Raw genomic sequence first — 24,888 nt, 5'->3', positions numbered from 1 at the left:
AGATAGATAGATAGATAGATAGATAGATAGATAGATAGATAGATAGATAGATAGATAGATACGACAATTATTGTCCATAGCAATCCCAGTTTTTCCAGTGATAGCTATTTGGAATCTGTTACTTAAAGTGGATGTGAACCCTAACTAAAAAAAAAACACAGAAAGCGCTCCAGCATAGTGTAAGATGCTCAATTAAATAAACTTTATTAAATCACTTGGTATATTAAATTAATAATTACAATGTCTTGTATAACCACATGTAATACATTTTCCATAAAATACTAAATCTCTCTGACCAATAGGCACAGTTCTCCGGCTGTGGAATTCTTGCAGCTGACATAAGCATTGCCTAAATCATGCATCCTGGCTTATGCATTTTGAGGACACACCTTCTTCATCAGAACAAACTCTCATTCATTGGAAATACCTTTAAATAGCCCTTCCATATTCCAACAAGCCTCAGTAAACTGCTTATATAAACCATATAATAATATAACAAAATATTATGTAATCAAGTGCCAGTCTCACATATAAAATAAATATATAATATATAGCTGTGCAAAGGCATAGAACATAGGTGGACCACATGTATTGTAATTACTTACTACTAGGTTCTCACTGGAAAATAGTAGATAATGAATAGATATAAATGTTAAATAATATCAACCAAAACATGATTGTATACTACTAGCATATATAAATAAGAGTTATCAAACCTTGACTTGAAGTTGGTATATTTCCAACACTGCACGGCAGCTCCATATACAGCCAATTCTTCTTCTTCTTTTTTTTTTCTTTGGAACACACTGTGTGAGCGGTAGATTTGTTTGGGAACAGATCATGCAGGCAAAAGAGTTGTTTAGGGACAAAGTGTGCAATGTGAACAATTTTGAAGCTCCTAGGGGCAGCAAGAGTGGAAGCTAACTTTGCTGTTGTGTATATTGTGGACTTAATGTTGTATTGGACGGTGTAAGATTAAAATGTTTAGAAACTTTGGGAGCTGCTATTTTTTGAATTGGACAGTTGGAGATTTTGTTTTTGTAGTTATTGTTGGCGGGACAGCACTATTAGTGACATTCAGTGGGTCTCACACAAGCAGAAGTAGCTGGAACTGTATCTTAAACTTGGTAAAGTTAAATTTAAACTTCTCACCTTTCCCATGCTTTAGCACACATTTTTTTTGTGCATGTCAAAGTTAGCTGAAGTGGGAAGGGCCCCACAGAGAAAAACTTAAGAGCAGGGTTGAAGGTAAGTATTTACTGAAGTCTATACTGTTGGAACTCCAGTGGCTGTAATTTGGGGATGTAACATGCAAATAACATATAGAATGTCAATGATGTGTGTGTGTAAATGACTTAGTAGTAGATCCACTGTAATGTGGCAGCTGGGGGGGGGGGGGGGGGGGGGGTGAAACTGTAAATCAATATATTAAAACTAAGCTTGCTAACCCTCGGGTTGTCACCCTACCAGTCTAATGAGTGGCTTGGCTGAACATGGGACTATATGCCAATTTTTGTAATTGGAAGGAGACAAAAAAAATGAATTTGGGTATTTTTTTTCTAGGAAATATTCTGCACTCCATATTGGTTAGTTCCATAAAACAGAACAAACATACATCAGTACTGCTGCGTTCTAATGCTCTGAAGTCCATGTGTAGCTCCTTTGTCAACTGGCAGAGTGGTGGTGAGAGTCATTGGGTTTGTAAAGCTGTCACACAGCCTTCCACGGCACAGAATTTATACACTCGGCTTCAATCTTTAGTTTAAGAGTCAGAATTCACTACGAAGAGTGACTCATACATACAAGCCCACTTTACGGCCGGCACATTTCCATTTGTCTCTGTTTCCAATATCGGTGTGTTCATTGTGTAACTATGGTGACATGGCAAAGGACCTGAGCTGTTTTCTGTCCACCAATCCAGCATAGGAGATTGGGGACTCCCTGTTTCTTTTTTGGCACCAATGCTACAATTCACAGCTATTTCAGTGCATTTGGTTTATGATTTCTGATTATATGAAAAATTTAGCCAGATCTGGAGAGGCAGACGTCTTTACTGCGCACTTGTACATAACGGCACCTCAAGACCTTTTTTGGCCAAGCAAAATCTACACACAGGCTGGAAAGTATTGCACTCACTCTGCTTGTCATCTGTTTGTAGTAGTTCCTGGCAGGGCTTCTGTGTATTTAGAATGGTTTTTAGCACATCCCTTTTTTCCTAAGACGGAAGTAGAAGACAAATAACCCTTTACAGTATACTGCTTGCTAGAGGTCTAGTTTAGCATGTGTTTAGTTCATAAGTACATTTAGTTTCAGGAATCCCTGTAAAGCAAAGCAACCTTTCTTAACATTTTAACATGGCGTAATCATGAATTAATTTTCAGCTCTCAGGGAACACCTATTAATAATTACTATATATACACATTTTATGATACATTAACACGGTGGTCCGTGAGAAGGATGTTCCTTACATTGGGGGACAGTAGGAAGAATGCCCACCCTACAGACAGCTAAAGAAACTCCTAGAAACCTCTGGAGTATTGTATTTTGTTTATCGTGGTCTATATATTTGCATCAGAGGTGTATGAAAAAAGGTTGCAACTGCAAGGAAAGGATGAAGGGACTTACAATGGAACCTGTCGCAACAAACAGCCTAAAAAAACGAACACTTTATATTGTTTCAACGTAAGCCATCACAAGAAACCATCACTATCCATGTGTAATTTTCCAGCACAGGTTAATATATTATTGTTATTTTTTTGGTCATAAAGACTAAACAGTTATAAATAGAATCCTTTCCCTGTACAATACTCAATTCTGTTTGCTCCATCTACAGGCTGTACGAGCTGTTTGGTGCCTTGTGTTCCCTGCTACCAGTGCAGAGACAGGGTCTTCTTTATCCCAAGGCAAGGATGGCAAAATGTGCATCCTCCCCAAAGCTTTTTAATTCAGCGCTACAAAAAAAGGACTAAGAAATCTAAAATAAGAAGAGGATGAACTTGCCCCTCCTCCTACTAGCTGTGTGCAAATTTAACCCCCTAGACTCAAATTCTGAATCAGGGTGTAGATATCAGTCAGTCAACATTAAAATGTTTTCTTATTAAATTACACTTTTAGAATATCTTCTCTACTACTAAAATCCCAAACAACTGGGTTTCCAACAAGATTTGTGTGACCGCGTGTATGCAAGACAAGTTTGAGCCTAAATCCGTCGGAAAAAAAACATGAATTTTGTTGTCAGAATGTGCGATCGTGTGTATGCGGCATTAGTGTGTCTGCAGACATAACACCTATGGCACCTTCTAAAGCCCTTATAACCAGTCAAAAACATTCTTAAAGGGGGCTTTTTATCCCGAATATAATTCCTCACTAGCAGATCCTTCAAGGTGGGTGCCTTGGTAAAGACCACTTTGGACCTTGAGAGAAATATTGTCCCGTGTACCGGATTCTTTGTAAGCAGGGGCCGATATTGCTTAATAATCTTCACAACTCTCCCTTTGCTTTCACAATGGTGTAAATCACAAGCAGAGGTTTCCTCCTCTTTATTTCACTACCATTTGTGATACAAAAGGGTTATTCTGTCTACAACCAAAGTGTCTCTATAACATTTTTTCCGCAATCTCAGGTTTACAAATTTTTTTCCGGTTGTTGTTAAGTTATCACATTTGTACAGTTCCTCCTATACCTCAATCCAGGGACGATGATGGCAACTACACACTGGGACAAACACAATATGGTCAGTCTCCTTCTGGCATACTGTGGTTTCAATCCTACCCTCAATAATCTTGATACTCAAGTCAAGAAAATGACCTGACCATAAAGAGTCATCAATTCTGATTCCAGTCTGGATTATTCAACTTTTGGGTGAACTCTTGTAATGTAGCTTCGGTCCAACCCCAAATGAAAAAGTGTTCATCAATGTTCTTCTCAAAAGTATAAGTTTGGAACCAATCTTACCATTAATAAAGAGGTTCTCCCAGGCCCCCATAAATAGGTTAGCATAGGCCAGTGCAAATTTGCCTCTGATCCCATAGCTATTTGTCTTGTGGGACCCCCAAACCAAAAGGTGGTATTCTCCAGAACTAACATTATGGTCTCCAATACACATTGTAAATCCTACATTTATTCGGTTAATCTTAAACATTGCCTCAGGTATATCCTTAACAACATTTTTTTAGACAAACCCATAATTGTCAAAACAAACATATGCCATATTGCCAACAAAAAATGTTGCCTTTATACAGTTTGCCAAGAAATTGGCAGCAAAATGTTTTCAGAAAATATAACTGAACATATTGCTGCAAGTGACACATACACTATACACTATATTACCAGAAGTATTGGGATGCCTGCCTTTACACGCACATGAACTTTAATGGCAACCTAGTCTTAGTCAGTAGGGTTCAATATTGAGTTGGCCCACCTTTTGCAGCTAGAACAGCTTAAACTCTTCTTAGAAGGATGTACACAAGGTTTAGGAGTGTGTCTATGGGAATGTTTGACCATTCTTCCAGAAGCGCATTTGTGAGGTCAGGTACTGATGTGGACGAGAAGAACAACCGCGTACCATAAACTCCCATCCACCAAATGATTTGGACCAGTGCACAAAGCAAGGTCCATAAAGACATGGATGAGCGAGTTTGGGTTGGAGGAACTTAACTGGCCTGCACAGAGTCCTGACCTCAACCTGATAGAACACCTTTGGGATGAATTAGAGCGGAGACTGCGAGCCAGGCCTTCTCATCCACATCAGTGCCTGACCTCACAAATGCACTTCTAGAAGAATGGTCAAACATTCCCAGAAGAGTTGAAACTGTTATAGCTGCAAAGGGTGGGCCAACTCAATATTGAGCCCTACGGACTAAGACTGGGATGCCATTAAAATTTATGGGCGTGTAAAGGCAGAATTCATACATCATATAGTGTATATGATGTACAAATTCTGATTTATCTCCTAAATTAACAAAAGAAAATCTCCTGAAATTATTTACTTTTGCTGGAGGGTAATAGTTGTAGAGACTTTGGCGATAAAGAGACATTTGTAGCTCTCTCATTGTATCCAGCGCTTTGCTATACCTCTTATAATTTCCTCCATTTAATGCTTTTGTCCTTTTGAATTTGGTGTCCTTTGACTACCTTGGAGGGAAGGAACCAGTGAATGAAGAAGATCGGAGCAGGAACTATTGAAATGACTACATATAAATTACTGCAGGTGCAAATAATAATCTAAACTGGCACTCCTGATGCTCTCATGCCTTTCCAACTTCAGAAGTTGTTGGTAGAGACCTTCAATAATGTATTTACAGATACAATTTTGTTTTGTATGTATGATGACATGACAGTGACTAATAAATGTGTTGGATTCTCTATTTTCAACAGCGAGAGATGCCCACAAGCCACCTGTGTTCCTAGAAAAGCTACAGAATACAGGAGTGGCAGAAGGATATCCAGTGAGGCTGGAATGCCGTGTCTCAGGAAGTCCCCCACCCCAGATATTCTGGAAGAAAGAAAATGAATCGCTGACATACAACACTGACAGAGTCAGGTACCTGTTAAAGATGGATGTGAAAAAAGCGTAATCACAAAAATAAGAATTAGGCAGCACAGACAATTCTACATTAAGAAACTGTTCCATTGGTTTGCATATACTTTTGGAAATATACGGAACTCATTTAACAATAATTCATTAAACTCTTACATGAATACTAAATGATTCTTACTGTGCTATCCCTCGATAAATCATGTGATAACTTCTATATTTTTTTTCCAGCATGCATCAAGATAACTATGGTTACCTTTGCCTACTGATCCAAGGTACCACCAAAGAGGATGCTGGCTGGTATACTGTCTCAGCAAAGAATGAGGCTGGCATTGTGTCTTGTACTGCAAGGCTTGACATACATGGTAAATATATAACTCATAGCCTAAGTAGATTTGCCATTTTTGAAGACTAATGCCCCGTACACACGGTTGGATTTTCTGACGGAAAATGTGTGATAGGACCTTGTTGTCGGAAATTCCAACCGTGTTTAGGCTCCATCACACATTTTCCATCGGATTTTCTGACACACAAAGTTTGAGAGCAGGCTATAAAATTTTCCGACAACAAAATCCGTTGTCGGAATTTCCGATCATGTGTACACAAATCCGACGCACAAAGTGCCATGCAAGCTCTGAATAAATAAAGACATGAAAGCTATTGGCTACTGCCCCGTTTATAGTCCCGACGTATGTGTTTTACGTCACCGCGTTCAGAATGATCCGATTTTCCGACAACTTTGTGTGATCGTGTGTATGCAAGACAAGTTTGAGCCAACATCCGTCAGAAAAAATCCTAGGATTTTGTTGTCGGAATGTCCGATCAATGTCCGACTGTGTGTACGGGGCATTAGTCCACTGCAAACAAGTATTCTTGTGTGGGAAAACACTAGTATGTTATATGTGTAAATGGTTTATATCAATGGGGTCCTCTATTAACAAGGTATTATTTCCCAATTATTCCTTCCCTTCAAGTAAAGGTTTTCATTTAAAAAGTCGAGATAAGCTGCGTGACTATCACTGCTTATCTCCACTGTGCAGCAGTTTATTTAGCTGCAATGAAGAGTAAAGATGCTGTTCTCTGCTTCCCATCACAGCAGAATGAGAAGGGGTCAGTGAACGCAACACAGACAGTTTAATAAGGTGTGATGAAAGCACCTGACTGGCGATTTTTTGTACATGATTTTCCTTCGGTCTTATCAACCTCAGAGGTAGTGATAGCAAGAAACTTGTCGCTGCGCGGCAGGCCCAGTAGGTGGTAGAGCAGGTTATATTTGTGTGTGTGTATATATATATATATATATATATATATATATATATATATATATATATATATACAGTATCTCACAGAAGTATTTTATTGTATCTTTTAATGTGACAACACTGAAAAAATTACACTTTGCTACAATGTAAAGAAGTGAGTGTACAGCTTGTATAACAGTGTAAATTTTCTGTCCCCTCAAAAAAACTCAACACACAGCCATTAATGTCTAAACCACTGGCAACAAAAGTGAGTACACCCCTAAGTGAAAATGTCCAAATTGGGCCCAAAGTGTCAATATTTTGTGTGGCCACCGTTATTTTCCAGCACTGCCTTACCCCTCTTGGGCATGAAGTTCACCAGACCTTCACAGGTTGCCACTGGAGTCCTCTTCAACTCTTCTATGACGACATCACGGAACTGGTGGATGTTACAGACTTTGCGCTCCTTCACCTTCCGTTTGAGGATGCTCAATAGGGTTTAGGTCTGGAGACATGCTTGGCCAGTTCATTACCTTTACCCTCAGCTTCTTTAGCAAGGCAGTGGTCATCTTGGAGGTGTGTTTGGGGTCGTTCTCATGTTGGAATACTGCCCTGCAGCCCAGTCTCCAAAGGAAGTCACAGTACATGTTGGCATTCATGGTTCCCTCAATGAACTGTAGCTCCCCAGTGCCAGCAGCACTCATGCACCCCCATGACACTCCCACCACCATGCTTAAGTGAAGGCAAGACACACTTGTCTTTGTACTCCTCACCTGGTTGCCACCACACACCACACTTGACACCATCTGAACCAAAGTTTATCTTGGTCTCATCAGACCACAGGACATGGTTCCAGTAATCCATGTCCTTAGTCTGCTTGTCTTCAGCAAACTGTTTTCTTGTGCATCATCTTTAGAAGAGGCTTCCTTCTGGGAAGACAGCCATGCAGACCCTTTTAACACACCTGCTTCCCATTCGCACCTGAGACCTTGCAACACTAATGAGTCACATGACACCTGGGAGGGAAAATGGCTAATTGGGCCATTTGGGCCCACATTTTTACTTAGGGGGTGTACTCACTTTTGTTGCCAGCGGTTTAGACATTAATGGCTGTCTAGAAAATGAGTGGCCTCACGAAAAGGCATAAGATATATACGAAAATGTTTTATATAAAATGTACCATCATCCAAGTTATATGAGAAAGAATAATTGGGAGTGTGGGCCCCACCCCAAACTCACCATAAGGAGAAGGCAAGTGGACTATCGCGGTACATATAAGAAGGATATGTACAAGTACTACAAAACATTCATAATATACACAAATTTTATTAATACAAAATGACAAAAACAGAAACAACAATTTCCATTAAAAATGCGGATGGCATGGTATTTCAGTATTTCTACTAGTTTCACGGTTTTACCGCTTCATCAGGAAAATGCATCTGCGAAGAAGATAATGAAGATACAGTAATGTGAAAAATGACAAATCAAACAATATTAACACAAGAAAAAGTGGGGAAGGAATAGGCAATTGGTAACCATATGGAACATCTTACCAATGCCCTGGTTGGAGCACAGCGTGGAGCAACCCGGGGAGATCTCCCACGGCGATTGGGAAAGAGGTGTATGCAAGACCAGCTAGTTTAGCACCTAGGTAAAAACAATGTGGAAGGTTGAACATATCAGGCAAAAATGCCCAAGGTCATATGGGAGTGCGAGTGTGGAGGGTGTGATAAACACACACCACAATAGGGAGGTAAGTGAAATGAACCAAGGAAACAAACCAATTGTGTCAGATGATTGAAAAAGAAGAGGGCGGTTGGGGGAGGGAAAAGAGAGGAGGCAAGGGAAAAAAAGAAGGAAAAAAAAAAGAAGAGAAAAAGAAAAAGAAAAAAGGAGTCGGAGGAGGCAAAAGGGGGGGGGGGAAAGAGGGAGAAAGGAATGGGGAGGGGAAGGGGAAGGGGGGGGGGGGGGAAGAGGGAGAAAGGAGAAAAAAGAGGGGGAGGGGAAAGGGGGAAAAAAAAGAGAGAGGAGAAAAATAAGAAGGAAAAAGACCAGTGAAGAAAGAAGAAGGCAAGAAAAGGGGAAGAAACCAAGGAAGGTAAAAAGGGGAAAAAGCATGGAATGAACACCCCTGCCAGCGACGTGACAGGGAAAAAACGAACACATGCATAGTGAAGACAAAATGTGAAAAGATCAGATGGAAAATGGATCGAGAAAACCAAGACAATCCAAAAGATACAAAACAGAGAGAGAGGTGCTGTGATAAAACCAAGTATATAAAATGAGTGCAGGAATCACATAGGGAATATTTACCCAAATAGTAAAAGTGTATTAATAAAAAACCCGGGAATGGAAACCCACTTGGATTAATTTGCTTGTATATGGATCAGGAGAAGAAATACGCCAGGGACTGTTTCAATAAAGCATGCATCATAATGCAGCCTTAGAAACAGAGTCCAGTATCTATAAGGGGCAATAGTAAGTACAACATGATCATTAGTGTGCTAGTATAAACCCCCATCCAACCCAAGGGGATGTGGGCTAGTAAAACAACAATGTAAAAGGCAATGAGAAAAGCGAGTTGTCCAAGGCTCCTCTGGGTATAGCGCTGGCCTGTGTGTACAGCGGAACAAGTCCGCTCTATATACCTACTTCAACCCACGTCGCTATTCGGCGCCAGTGTCGGATGGCGTCACGGGGTCAAGGGCCCCGTAAAGCCTGCGCACTAGCATCATAGCAAGTGGGCAAAGAGCAACGCGCACAGAGTGTGCGCGCAGCTCAGAGCCCCTGGACAGAATCCCCTTCCCCCCCCCTCTTTTTTTCATCTTTCTCCCTCTTTTCCTTCCACTTCCCCTCCCCATTCCTTTCTCCCTCTTTCCCCTTCCCCCCCCTTTTGCCTCCTCCGACTCCTTCTTTTTTCTTTTCTCTTCCTTTTTTTTCCTTCTTTTTTTCCCTTGCCTCCTCTCTTTTCCCTCCCCCAACCGCCCTCTTCTTTTTCAATCATCTGACACAATTGGTTTGTTTCCTTGGTTAATTTCACTTACCCCCCTATTGTGGTGTGTGTTTATCACTCCTCCACACTCGCACTCCCATATGACCTTGGGCATTTTTGCCTGATATGTTCAACCTTCCACATTGTGTTTACCTAGTTGCTAAACTAGCTGGTCTTGCATACACCTCTTTCCCAATCGCCGTGAGAGATCTCTCCGGGTTGCTCCACGCTGTGCTCCAACCAGAGCATGGGTAAGATGTTCCATATGGTTACCAATTGCCTATTCCTTCCCCACTTTTTCTTGTGTTAATATTGTTTGATTTGTCATTTTTCACATTACTGTATCTTCATTATCTTGTTCGCAGATGTATTTTTCTGATGAAGCGGTAAAACCGTGAAACTAGTAGAAATACTAGTCAAATACTAGTAGAAATACTGTCAAAAGTCAAGTGAGGCTATAGTTTTCAAACCCGTGTTGTGGTGTTGGGCATGTATGTTGGTATATAATCTTCTGAGGTTGACGTCAGTGGATCTACGGGGCATAAAGCCAATTTGATCCGAATCAATGACTGAAGGTAGTAGGGGATATAGTCGTAAAGCAAGTAATTTGGTCAAAATTTTAAAGTCGTTATTTAGCAATGCAGTTGGTCGATAGGAGGCGCAAGAGGTTGGATCTTTAGAGGGTTTGTACATTAAAGTCAGATATGCGTGATACATTGAGTCGGGCAGCTTACAATGTTTTAAACACCTATTATATAACTGGGCCAACAGGGGTGCCAGGAGGTCTCCATGCGACCTATAAAAGTCAATCGGGAGGCCATCTGGCCCCGGTGCTTTACCAGTGGGGAAGGATTGAATAGCATTCAGAACTTCTAGGGCTGTAAATGGCCTAACTAGCGTCTCACGCTCCTGGTCCGAAAGTCAGCCCAGCGCCAGGGGATCTAACAGGTCCCACAGCCGCTCAGGCTGAAAATCAGAGGGCAACGTGGATGTATACAGCCTTTTGTAAAAAGCAGTAAATGTTTGCAGAATCTCCGATGGGGAAGTCACCGTGTCCCCATCAGAAGTCCGCAGGTTGGAGACAAGCGTGAGTGGTTGGTCATTCTGCGCCAATAGGGCCAGCAGGCGACCATTTTTGTCGCCCTGTTCAAAAGTTCTTTGTCTGCCCCTATGAGCTGCAAGTCATGTGACCTCTGTCAGGTGAAGATTGAGTTCTCTCTGGGCTGCTATAAGTGAGTCAAAATGAAATGGTGTGGGATCTGAGCTGTATGTAGAGGTATGATTTGTCACCGATTGTTGTAATAGTTGGGTTTCCTTTAATTGTTTCTTTTTAATATGGGCAATAGATGAGATATATTGTCCCCTCGTATATGCTTTAAATGCATCCCAAGTGATTTCAGGGGAGGAGGACCCAGTGTTCCGCTCCCAGAAATCAGCTAATAAGGGGGGTACAATTTCAGTTATTTCCGGATGGGAGACCCAGTGAGCCCCCAACCTCCACAGTGCAGCACTCCGGGATGCAGGACAGCGAAGCGTCACCACCAATGGGCTGTGATCAGACAAACCACTTGGTAAGTAGGATGCCTCCAGCACATCTGCCAACAATGGGGGATTAGAAAAGGCCTGGTCTATACGGGATGCAGTTTTGTGGGATGCTGAAAAACACGAGTAGATTCTGGTGGTGGGGTGCTTCCACCTCCAAATCTCTTCGAGGGCTACTGTCTGAGCCCAAACAGAGAGATCTGTGCAATGATGCTTTGGCGGAGCAGGTCTATCCAATTCCGGGGACATGATAGCATTAAAGTCCCCCATAATTAGAATTTTCCCAGGGCAAAAGGGTGCAATCTTTTCCATAACCGCATATAGCATTACAGGTGAGAAAGGTGGGGGGGATGTACATATTAATGACAATATATCTGTGAGACCATAGTGTAAATACAACAATAAAAATATACCCTGTGGGTCCGTGCACACCTCTTCAATCACACAGGGGAAGTTCTTGTGTATAAGAATCGACACTCCCCTTGCATATGTAGAGTACGTGGCATGGATAGCCCTCTGTATCCACGTTTTTTTCAATGTCAGGATTTTGCTGCCCATAAGATGGGTCTCTTGAAGAAGAATGAGTTGGGGGGAGTAGGATTTTAGGTAATGGAAGAGGAGAGCTCGCTTGAATTTTGATCCAAGACCTCTGACATTCCAGGAAAGGACCGTAAAGGAATCAGCAGGGGGATTAGCCATCTATATTAAAGGGGGAGAACCAACCCGGATGAGTGGGAGAGCGAATCGGGGAGCGAACCATGAGCAGCAAAATCCTTGACACAGCACACCATGTGTTAGCAACATTTAGATTTATCCAAAACCTTGCACCAATAAAAGAAAAAAAGAAAAAAACCTTTAAAACAGTTTCAAACAAACCCAGGCACGATGTGCCTTTCCTACTATGCCCCATCTCTCTTGCAAAACGAGGGAGAAGGCTGGGGATAGTTTTACCCCTAAACAAAAAGAACTTTAGAACCGTAGTGGCAACCTTAACTCAGTGCACTACGCTAACATGCCAGTCCAGAATCAGAGGGTAAACCTCAGTTCCCGTAGCTGGTGAGTCTCAGAGAACAGGTATCTAGGAGTGGATGATAACCATCCACCAGACACTGTCGACAGGGAACAGGGGTGCGAGTGGTGATCTCTGGATCGATGAGGGGGGGGGATCTCAGGGAGCAGAGCGCCTTCAGACGGATCACCGTTTGGTGGTCAAAAAACAGAACAAAAACAACAAAAAAAACAAAAGTCTGTATGATAGCTGCTGGAGCTCCTCAGGCAGGAGATGCTAGCGTTAGTTCCATCATCAAAGTGTGCCGAGTATAGAGTAAGGATAATGTCGAGGTACGGTAATACAGAAGGATGTTGGAGCCGATAATAAATTGTGCTGGGAATCAACTGGGGACAGAAATGAGGGTCCTTATAGGAAGCTGGGGTATGTAGCTGGGTCCAACAAAGCATAGAGCCATAAAAGTTCCAGTTGTTGATATGACACTAGCGGGTATCCAACCACGCCGCAGCGGCTTCAGGGGTATCAAAGAAGCGGGTGGTGTCACCGTCAGTGATCCTCAATCTGCTGGGATATAGAAGGCCAAAACGTATTCCCTTCTCTCTGAGTCGGCGTCTGACCTCTGTGAAAGATTTGCGGCGTTGCTGCACCTCTTGGGAGAAATCTGGAAAGAAGGACAGTCTAGTATTCTCATACTTGATTTCCGGCATGGTTCGGGCCACCGCCAAGATACGGTCACGATCCTGGTAGTTTAGCAAGCGTAGCAGGAAGGGACGTGGAGGGGCCCCGGGTCTCGGAGGGAGTGGTGGGACTCTGTGGGCTCTTTCAACCACAAAAGTGGGTGGTGGGTGGCATATTTCCCAGATTAAACAAGGTGGATAATAGCTGTTCAGTGAACTCTGCCGGTCTGGGGCCTTCAACTCTCTCAGGTAAGCCAATTATGTGAATGTTGTTACGCCTAAGGCGATTTTCGGTGTCTATGGGTCGTTCCTGTAGCGCCTTCACCTGAAGCTGCAAGGTCCTCACCTCTCTGGAGTCCGACCGGATCGCATCCTCCACCTCGGATATACGTGATCGGAATTTGTCCATGTCCTGACGGATGAGGCTTACATCTACTGTTAGGAAGTCTATCTTGGTAGTCAGGGTTTCTTTACATGCTGTGATGGCTGCCAGGATCTCTGCTCCCGTTGGGGACTCCGTAGCCCCTGACTCCGCCACTGTTTGTGCGTTTGCCGCCATTGTAGCCGCCGGCTGGCGCCCAGACGATGCGGCCACTGAAGGAGTGGTGTGAGAAGCCTTTTTTTTAGGATGTGCACAGCGGGTCCTGGGCCCATCCGCAGTGTGTTCTGCTCTGAAGGGGGGCTTTATGCTCTGTGAGGGACAGCAGGAAGGCACTGGAAAACACAAGGAGCGGGACAGAGGGTGCACAGGGTTAGGGCTTAATGTAAAACACAGCCCCTGCCGGGATGGTGACTTAGAGAAAGAGGCTTCTAGCCTGTGGATGGAGGATGGGCCAGGCACTGCAGGCCTCAGGATAACAGCGGGCCTCGGGCGCCCGAAATACTTTCTTAAGGATCCTTTCACTGGTCCCCACACAGTTCAGCAGCCTCCCAGGGACCGCCGCTAGAGGTGCGGAAGTAGTTGCCGCCTCCCGCTCCGTCGATCGCGGCACCCGAGCCCGGGGATGTTAGAGGCTCCATAGGCCGCAAGATGGCGGCGGGTCGCGGCGCCGGGGAGCCGTCTCACCAGATCCGCCGGCGGCGCCTCGGCCCTCCACACTGGGCAGTCACCCCCCAGGAATAGCTGTCACGAATTCGGAGGGGTTGGCCGCCCTCCGCTCCGCTGAATGCGGTGCTGCAGCCCGGAGATGTCGGAGGCTTCACAGGCCTCAAGATGGCGGCGGCTGTTGCTGTGTGGAGCCGGCGCGACCAAGCTCCAAAATTTTCCCCAAGGCTAGTGTGGTGATGTCCAGGGGTAAATGGGGAGAGTTCTGTGGCTCTTAAAATCGTATTTAGCGCAGGATGGCAGTGGATTAGGGCAGCATTTTCGGAGCTCCTCAGCAACACGTCTGGTGCACTCTACATACGGACACGCCCCCTTGCCATCTGCGTTTTTAATGGAAATTCTTGTTTCTGTTTTTGTCATTTTGTATTAATAAAATTTGTATATTTTTATGAATGTTTTGTAGTACTTATACATATCCTTCTTATATGTACCGCGATAGTCCACTTGCCTTCTCCTTATGGTGAGTTTGGGGTGGGGCCCAAACTCCCAAATATTCTTTCTCATTAATGGCTGTGTATGTTGTTATTTTGAGGGGACAGCAAATGTACACTGTTATACAAGCTGTACACTCACTACTTTACATTGTAGCAAAGTGTCATTTCTTCAGTGTTATCACATGAAAAGATATAATAAAATATTTAAAAAATGTAAGGGGTGAGATACTGTGTGTGTGTATATATATATATATATATATATATATATATATATATATATATATATACACACACGTGATCATGTTCCTTACATTTCCTGGGGTCTAATGTGGGTATACCCCCACACTAGACTCCCAATATATTCGTATCCCATATAAAAGAATGCAGTGAAAATAACAGAAATAAAATCACTTTAAATAATCATCTTACCTCTCTGGACATACTAGCAAGCATGAGCTTGTTTTTTTTTTTCACCTTTAGCTGGCACCTCTCTATAATGAAATAACTTTTACAGTGCTGGTGTTGTGGTGTGCACGCGCAATTTTGAGGCTTGACACATTTGGTATTTACACTACACTACCTACTCATCTTTTATTTTGTACAAAAAAGGGGATTCAATTGTATTTGTGTGCAATAAAATTCATTTTAGTGTATTTTTCCTGAAAATGTAGATTTGATAAACAGTTGAGCAAATTTAATGCAACATTAAAAAAAATTGCAACTACCAACTACAGGGCCTCTGCGTTCAGAAAATATATAATGTTCTGAGGGATTTAAGTAATATTATAGCCAAAAGTGCAGATTTTTACATGTCTGCAAAAATGATCCAGAGGGGAACTAAGATCCATTGGAAATGGAACCATGCATGAATATTTGTTTTTATTTATATCAAGCCATTTCTTTGACACTTGTAACTAAGTGTATTTATGACTATATGTGACAAGTGTCCCAGAAATGTCTTGATTTAAATAAAAACACAATTATTTATATGTGGTCCCTCTCCAAAAGGTCTTTTATTAAGGTGATTGCAAAGGGGAAAAAAATGTGTTCTCAAAATAAACAATGGTGTTGCACATAGCAGCTCTGATCATCCTCTTCTCGCCCCCCCCCCCCCAGCATTCCTGGCTCCTCCCCCCTACTGAGCACCCTCATAGCAAGCCACTTGCTATGAGAGCACTTGTGCAGGCTCAATCCCGATCCGTGCTCTCTGTGTCCATTGGCACACAAACAGTGTGGCTCAGCCATGCTGTTTGATTGACAGCAGCAGGAGCCAATGACTCCCACTGCTGCTTCTAAGCCAGTAAGGAGAGAGAGCAGCAATGCTGTTCTTGAGCACAGCACTGGATCGGGCTCAGGTTAATATAAGGCAGGGATATGCAATTAGCGGACCTCCAGCTGTTCCAGAACTACAAGTGCCATGAGGCATAGCAAGACTCTGACAGCACAAGCAAGACACCCAGAGGCAGAGGCATGATGGGACTTCCAAAGTGTGCTGTCCTTATACAAATTAATCGCTTCAGCCCCGGAAGATTTTACCCCCTTCCTGACCAGAGCACTTTTTGTGATTCAGCAATGCGTCGCTTTAACTGACAATTCGTACGACGTTGCACCAAAACAAAATTGACATCCTTTTTTTCCCTCAAATAGAGCTTTCTTTTGGTGGTATTTGATCACCTCTGTGTTTTTTTTGCGCTATAAACAAAAAAAGAGCAACAATTTTGAAAAAAAAGCAATATGTTTTACTTTTTGCTATGATATGAAACACATTTTTTTCCATATTTTATGACAGAATATCAAAGATCCAGAAAAAACACATGATACAAATGTTATAAATTGAGTTGCAGTTCAGGAGGTAAAATAAGTATTTGATCCCCAAGCAAAACATGACAGTACTTGGTGGAGAAGCCTTTGTTGGCAAGCACAAAGGTAAGATGTTTCTTGTAGTTGGCTACCAGGTTTGCACACAAACATCTCAGAAGGGATTTGGTCCACTCTTCTTAACAGATCTTCTCTAAATCCTTGAAGTGTAAGTTCACCTTTACAGAAAATCTGTAAGGTGGACTTACACTGGACCCTGTCCCCATTGCACACAGTCCAGCTAACCTGGAGTCCAGCAATCGGCCGTTCTGACACATTGGATAGCCGCTTTTCCAGTCAGAGGATTTTAAATCCCCACGGCTTTCTCTCCTCTTCGCCCGCAGTGACAGGACAGGCTACACAGGTTTTGATTGGTCGGCTCCGGCCAATTAGAATGCTCCTAAATGTACGAGGTATGTTTGGAAGATTAAGCATAGGGGATTTATAAGCGCCGGACCGGTGACTATATGATGTCTCCTAGCGGGAGATCGCTGCGCTCCAGGTCAGCGGGACCGGGGGGGATGAGGAGGGGGTCCTGTGTAAGTTCACCTTACAGATTTTTCTGTAAAGGTGAACTTACCCTTTAAGGTTTCTTGTCTTTTGGATGGCAACTCGACGTCTCAGCTCCCTCCATAAATTTTCTATAGGAATAAGGTCTGGAGACTGGCTAGGCCACTCCATGATCTTAATGTGCTTCATCTTGAGCTACTCCTTTGTTGCCTTGGCAGGTTTTGGAACCATCTGAAGTATTCTGGCTGAGGGAAGAAGGTTCTCATCTAAGATTTTACAACACATGGCCCCATCCATTGGTCCCTCAATGCGGAAAAGTTGGCCTGTACCTTTAGCAGAGAAACAGCCCCAAAGCATAATGTTTCCACCTCCATGCTTGAATGTAAGGATGATGTTCTTAGGGTCATAGTCGGCATTTTACTTTCTCTAAACACAAGTCGAGTTAATGTCAAACAGCTCAATTTTGGTCTCATCTGACCACAGCACTTTCTCCCAATCCTTCTATGAATCATTTAGATGTTCATTGGCAAACTTCAGACGGGCTTGTACATGTGCCTTCTTGGGGAGGAGGACCTTGCAGGCCAGGGTTTTATTCCATGGCAGCGTATTGTGTTACCAGTGGCTTGTTTGGTGACTGTAGTCCCAACTGCCTTGATATTCACTCACATGCTCCTCCCGTGTAGTTCTTGGCTGATCCCTCACTTTTCTCATTATCTCCTTACCCCATGAGGCAAAACCTTGCATGGAGCTCCAGACCGAGGGCGATTGATGGTTATTTCGTATTTCTTCCATTTGCAAATAATCGCTCCAACAGTTGTCTCCTTCTTACCAAGCTTCTTGCTGATGGTCTTGTATCCCGTTACAGCCTTGTGCAGATCTACAGTCTTGTCCCTGACATCCTTTGACAGCTCTTTGGTCTTGCCCATGATGGTGGGTTTGAATGGAAGAAAGATTCTGTGAACAGGTGTCTTTTATACACATAATGAGTTGTCATTACGCGTATCTTCTTAAATTGACAGGACTAATCTGTGTACCACATGAGCACAAACTAGCCATTCTGTGAGAGCCAGAATTATTGTTGGTTGGTAGGCGATCAAATACTTATTTTACTCACTGAACTGCAACTCAATTTATAATATTTTTATCGTGTTCTTTTCTGGATTTTTGGTTGATACTCGGCCTCTATCATCTAAAATATTATGATAAAATAGTATGATAGTACGATATAGTATGATAAAAATTATAGACCCTTCTTTGTAAGTGGGCAAACTTACAAAATCTGCAGGGGATCAAAAAATTATTTTCTCCACTGTACAGAAATAAAAGGGACAATGTAAATTAAACAGTGTGTCTTTAGTAATCACTTTAAATAACATGGTTACAGGCAAATGTTGTGATTGTGAGATGTGAACCTAAACAACTTAGCCAAGGAGGACTTACAGTGGGGATGGAAACTATTCAGACCCCCTTAAATTTTTCACTCTTTGTTATATTGCAGCCATATTGCTGTCCATTTCTTCTGATCATCCTTGAGATGGTTCTACACCTTCATTTGAGTCCAGCTGTGTTTGATTACACTGATTGGACTTAATTAGGAAAGCCACACACCTGTCTATATAAGACGTTACAGCCCACAGTGCATGTTAGAGCAAATTAGAATCATGAGGTCAAAGGAACTGCCTGAAGGGCTCAGAGACAGAATTGTGGCAAGGCACAGATCTGGCCAAGGTTACAAAAAAAATTTCTGCTGCACTTAAGGTTCCTAAGAGCACAGTGGCCTCCATAATCCTTAAATGGATGACGTTTGGGACGACCAGAACCCTTTCTAGAGCTGGCCATCCGGCCAAGCTGAGCTATCGGGGGAGAAGAGCCTTGGTGAGAGAGGTAAAGAAGCACCCAAAGATCACTGTGGCTGAGCTCCAGAGATGCAGTCGGGAGATGGGAGAAAGTTGTGGAAAGTCAACCATCACTGCAGTCCTCCACCAGTCGGGGCTTTATGGCAGAGTGGCCCGACGGAAGCCTCTCCTCAGTGCAAAACACATGAAAGCCCACATGGAGTTTGCTAAAAAAAACACCTGAAGGACTCCAAGATGGTGAGAAATACGATTCTCTGGTCTGATGAGACCAAGATAGAACTTTTTGGCCTTAATTCTAAGCAGTATGTGTGGAGAAAACCAGGCACTGCTCATCACCTGTCCAATACAGTCCCAACAGTGAAGCATGGTGGTGGCAGCATCATGCTGTGGGGGAGTTTTTCAGCTGCAGGGACATGACGACTGGTTGCAATTGAGGGAAAGATGAATGCGGCCAAGTACAGGGATATCCTGGATGAAAACCTTCTCCAGAGTGCTCAGGACCTCAGACTGGGCCGAAGGTTTACCTTCCAACAAGACAATGACCCTAAGCACACAGCTAAAATAACGAAGGAGTGGCTTCACAACAACTCCATGACTGTTCTTGAATGGCCCAGCCAGAGCCCTGACTTAAACCCAATTCGGCATCTCTAGAGAGACCTAAAAATGGCTGTCCACCAACGTTTACTATCCAACCTGACAGAACTGGAGAGGATCTGCAAGGAGAAAAGGCAGTGGATTCCCAAATCCAGCTGTGAAAAACTTGTTGCATCTTTCCAAAAAAGACTCATGGCTGTATTAGATCAAAAGTGTGCTTCTATGAAATACTGAGCAAAGGGTCTGAATACTTAGGACCATGTGATATTTCAGTTTTTCTTTTTTAATAAATCTGCAAAAATGTCAACAATTCCTTGTTTTTCTGTCAATATGGGGTGCTGTGTGTACATTAATGAGGAAAAAAAAATGAACTTAAATGATTTTAGCAAATGGCTGCAATATAACAAAGAGTGAAAAATTAAAGGGGGTGTGAATACTTTCTGTCCCCACTGTATATCCCCCTGCTATATACATAGCAATACTGAGGCTGTTGTTCTTAGATATTGGATTTCTCCTCAAGCTCCCACATCCCGCCAGTGGGTCCAAGCAGTTAATAAGATAATTTATAGGGAAAAGAACACATAGCATGGGAAAGTACCGAGCAAGTTCACCAAAATATGACAGGAGTGGCTGGAGTCCCCTGGGGTTGCTCCTTCGCAACTTGTCCTTGACAGGTTGTTGATGGCTTAGCGGAGAGCAGGGGGTAATGTCTTTGTACGGTCTAGAGGCCTGTAGTGGCTCAGAGTGTGATACATTGAGAAAGGAATATATTGGGAAAACCTGTTCTATTTGGTCAGGGGGAAGGTGAACACCATTTGTGTTACTCACTTAAGTTAATTGTTGCTTGTTCTATTCCGTTTCTTTTTATTTATTTTTACTCAGCTTCTCCTTTGTTGTTACTGTAGATACATTTGACAGTATAATGCACAGGTTTGGGGGCAAATGTAGAAAATATACAAAATGTTTTATACGTTTTACATGTGTTGCCTGTAACCCAAATGTCTGTGTCTATGATTATTTTTTCAACTAAATAAAAACTTTTTTCTGATTAAAAAAAAAAACTAAGAACTTTAAAATGTTTATGCATTGTTTTTACTTTCATAGCTCAGTGGCAGCAGTCACATACTCCCAAGACAAGGAAAGTACGGCCTTCCACCAGTCGATACGCAGCACTTTCTGACCAAGGCCTGGATATTAAAGCAGCATTCATGCCAGAGGCAAACCCAGTGCACATTCAGCCAGCGCTGGTAGAAAGCGATGACCTGTAGAGAGGACCCAGGGTAATTTGCTGTAGCAGCCATTGGAGGACGTCACCAGGAGCCACAGCTGTCACCCGGCAGTAGTGTCACATCATATAACATGCAAGACACGTCTTCAGCTAACCTGATAGAGACAAGTTAAACTACGCAATAACTTTGTGTAAGCAGTCTAGAACATAGGATAGCAGGGATTTATCTTGTGTTTATGGCACATACATATCACTCACTCTTCTGCTCTATGAAAGGATCTCTTGTGTATTCTGCTTGTTTTGTGCCTTCAGACACTAAGACAAGAAGATTTCTTCAACTCACTAATGCCTTCAAAGCAGTATAGGATGATGTGCAATCTTTAATTGTCTGAGTGCATCAAACACAGTGTATGATTTTATAAAAATATATTTAAACAAAAATGCTGTCAAGGTGAATTGCTATAATGCTTCAGGAGTTTAGAAACAAAATGGCTTGCTTCATTGTGTGTCACAGCTGAAACGTAACACATATTTGTATGACTGTGTTACCCAACATTGGAAATCACTTGACAGGACTTGCCAAAACAACATGCAATGATTTCAGAAGCTGTCTATGGACTTGGAGCTCTTAATGAAGAGAGCGGAAGATAATGTCACATACACCCTTTCTGTGCTTGTTTGTGTGTACACCTTGTTGTTTTCCGTGTGTATCGACACTACAATATTATGTGACATTTAGATGGCTAAGGACAGCTGGTAGAAGGCAAAATTCTTGCTATTATTTATGCAACAATACCCATTATGCTTTGTGCACTTTTCCTATATTTAGTATTCATGAACTGACTGCAGCAGTTCTACTAGAGTCCAAGCAGAAGAGTATATTGAACTGACCTCTAGGGCTCTTCTTGGGTGGCCTGTTCCATTGTCACACATAAAATATGAGGTACGCAGAGATAAAGCCAAAGCTGTCTCGAACAATGAATTGTAGGGTTTTCCTGAATCGTAATGAGTGACATTCTATTCACAAGAATGTGCGTTTTAGGAAAGAGCTACAAAATTGTTCAAATTCAGTGTAAGAAAGGGAAACTTATGAATGGGAGTTAGATGATTAGTGCAAGTGAAAAAGACAGTTTGAGTGGTTTACCTTTTGTGAATGTTCTGTTACAATACTGGAAGCCTGTAATGTCCCTCTTATCGTAGGAACTTGAGGGCAAAGTCTAGATACGTTTGCCACCATATACAGGATATCAGAAGGATCAGTGGACTGGTAACAAATTACATATCAGATGACGAGATGGTTATACATTATGTTTCTGAATTTCAGAAGGTTACCTATCGTGTAGAACACATGATTTATGTGAGTGGTTGTCTAGTATATAGGAGCAACACAGGCAAGAGCATAAACTTCATTTCTAGATATTAGACTTTCAATAATGATGCTTTCATTGGTAGGATGAGGAATGAGACAAGCATGCTTGATTGGGGTCATAGCCTGGGCCTGTTAGGGGCTGCTACCTCTACTACATTCTATTGCTGTGCTATTGCTGACATTTTCCTGAAGATATACTTCAGTATGGATATCAATGAGATTATTGTTTTTTGTTTAACCACTCACCATACAGAGGTAGAACCAAAATGTTGCATTTTCACTGTACAGTAGAAGTCACTACTTCACACAGCTATTTATTACCTATCATATTCCCCAAACCTTACAGTAATAAAAAAAATACACAAAAGACCATAGTGGGAAGGTTTACATTTGTTTACATTCAGAGCTGTGGGTTAGCTACCTCTCAGTATTGATTCATACACTGCCAGTAAAATGTCCAGTACTCTCTTGTCTACCGCAAGTGATGAACTGCCATGAGAAAAGACATGTTCCCAAATCATTATACTGATTGCAGAGTGTTTGTCTAATTTATGATTGGTAAGATTTAATGTTGACATGCTTTCAGAAACTCTTGTTGCTTGCCTGCCTCAATGGAAATTAGTGGTTAGAAGCCCCTAAAATGAAGAATCCACCATTGATGTACAGTAAATTGGATTTCAAGGAGACTCTACAAGACCCACATATTTAAGGCATTGTTATAATGATTCCTAAGCATTACTTGGATAGGGGGACATTAATGAAAAGGGAAAAGTGGATGTGTTTCTATGGAAACCAGATCCCAAGTAGCATTTTTCAAAATGCAAAGATGAATCTGACGGGTTCATGTGGGCAACTACTTCACCTATTTGGTAACCTCCTATAGTATTGGTTAGAAAGGTTTGTTACAGAGTTGCAAAGGTTCAACAAGAAGCCATAACAATCCAAAACAAGTTGATTTAGTTAATGGTACAAAAGTACTTTGCCAAGGGGGGGGTAAAGCAAAACACTGTATACCCTTTATGAAGCACATATATCATTATTTATCTGTTTTATTGCAGCTATACTGCATTTGTATTTTACACATATATAAACTCACCATACGTATTACTGTAGGGTCATTAGCCTTTTTGTATACAGTTCTTTATTATTTTTTTTTTTACAGCACAGAGCAGTGACCAGTGCTAGAGCTAAATGATGCAAAATATGTGCTTAATCAGTCTACACCATAGATATAAATGTATGTCAGTGCCTTCCAGGCTATGTTGTCATTGTATTGCTTATTAGCATTAAATTTGGTTAATCCATAAGTATCAAAGGGAGGGGATGTGGCACACTGTACTCATGTATGGGCCACACATTATGATGCTACATTGTGCTGGAAACTCTGCATAGGCTCTGACTGGTATTCAATGAAATAACATAATGTAGTCACATGGACTACATGGCTTCCTCTAACCTTCTTCTACTAAAAAGTTATTGTTTACTATATGCCACCACTTCTTTTGGTGTTATTTAGGAAATGATTCAGTTCACCTGTGTTATTCTGCCACCACATTGTATCTGTATTTATAGAAAGTGCCTTTGTGTGTCTGGGTCATGTCATTAGATGAGACCAGTTGAAGTTTCACAGTGTCTGTTCCATAACAAGACAAACTTAGTTTTCTGGGGTAAGGTTTTTATGATAATTGCTATGCAAGGATTTAAATAAAGTATTGTTTCTTCAAAACATGGCTTCCCCTCTCCTTACACATTGATTTAGTGCTTCGTGCAGACAGATCCATCTGAGACTAGCAGGTGCACGCAGCCTGTGTTACTATTATTATCCCTGTGCTGACTTTTTCCTACTGGAGTATTTTAGTTATCATCATCAGCTATTCTTGCTAGGAAATAAAGCCCTTTTCCATTCGCACTAGCTGCCATGCAAGGCTTTGTTTCTGAGGGAGGCCAATTAGTGTTACATAGGAAATGTACATGTAAAGATATAAAAATCTTCATACGGTCATTTGGTTATTATTTAAGGCAAAGCAATAAGTTAACTTTAAAGGCCAACTCCAGTTTATATATAAAAAAGACTCTCCGTTATGTGGAAAATAGTTTGCAAAGCACTACTCACCCTCTCAAGGCTCCAGTCCAACCCTCTGTGTCATCATTTGTTCCGATCACTGCCTACTACTGGACTGAATGAAGACATTTACTGTGAGCTATGGCTATGATGGACACACCCCCTGGGCTAGCCAACAGGTGGTTTTAATAGTTTTATAGTGAGCTACTAGTGGTAAAGCACTCATCAAATGGAACCACAGCATGAAGCAGTAGGTGGAGCTCTAGAGTTAAAGTTACTCAAACAAGGAATAGTGAGAACACCAGTCCTCATGAGTTAAATCTAGTCTTTTGGACAGATGGGCAACCTGATAGCCAGGGGTAGAAGGAATAATGGGACTTTTGACAAGTCAGTAAAATCTGTTTCCTGGAGTACAGTACAGGACAGAAGCTTCTTTAAATCAATACAACTGGGTTATATGCAGCTACCTCGAAGTGATTGAACACTAGCAAAATAAATACATTAATTAAAAAAAAAAAAAAGCTGCTGGTACATCTCCCGAATAATTTTTCCCATTTTCAGATTTTCAGTTTTTTAGCAAACAATAGGGAGAGCATAAGATCAGAGAGGGTGGGTCCTATACTGTACTCCAGGAAATGGGTTTTTACTACTAGGACAAAAATCCTTTTTTTCCTGATCGTACAGTGTAGGACATGGGCTTCATTAAATCATTATGACTAGCGTGTCCAATAGCGGTCCAAGGGAGGGGTGGGCAACAAAGCAAACAAAGGCAACATGCCCACATAACAAGCAAGTAAAAAAAAAAGCCTGACATACTCAGAGCGGTTTGTAGCACTTTATGCCAAAAACTGACATCAGAAGAGGCCTGAAGGT

The 24,888-nt window shown here is 42.1% G+C and overlaps 1 protein-coding gene across 3 annotated transcripts in view; it reads left to right on the top strand.

Moving 5' to 3' along the window:
• The window catches only part of PALLD (palladin, cytoskeletal associated protein), a 486,054-nt gene extending 462,375 nt beyond the window's left edge, over nucleotides 1-23,679 (top strand). For all 3 annotated transcript variants that reach the window (XM_073606212.1, XM_073606220.1, XM_073606231.1), the window contains 3 exons: nucleotides 5,377-5,542; nucleotides 5,768-5,901; nucleotides 20,461-23,679. In XM_073606212.1, coding sequence (XP_073462313.1) covers nucleotides 5,377-5,542; nucleotides 5,768-5,901; nucleotides 20,461-20,624 — 464 coding nt within the window. In that variant the 3' untranslated portion in view covers nucleotides 20,625-23,679. The remainder of the gene's footprint in view (nucleotides 1-5,376; nucleotides 5,543-5,767; nucleotides 5,902-20,460) is intronic.
• The last annotated feature ends 1,209 nt before the right edge of the window (nucleotides 23,680-24,888 follow it).

This window comes from Aquarana catesbeiana, linkage group LG01 (genome assembly GCF_042186555.1).
Source record: "Aquarana catesbeiana isolate 2022-GZ linkage group LG01, ASM4218655v1, whole genome shotgun sequence".
NCBI lineage: Eukaryota > Metazoa > Chordata > Amphibia > Anura > Ranidae > Aquarana > Aquarana catesbeiana.
Note: the sequence above shows the minus strand (reverse complement) of the source record. Positions and strands in the feature narration are given on the sequence as shown.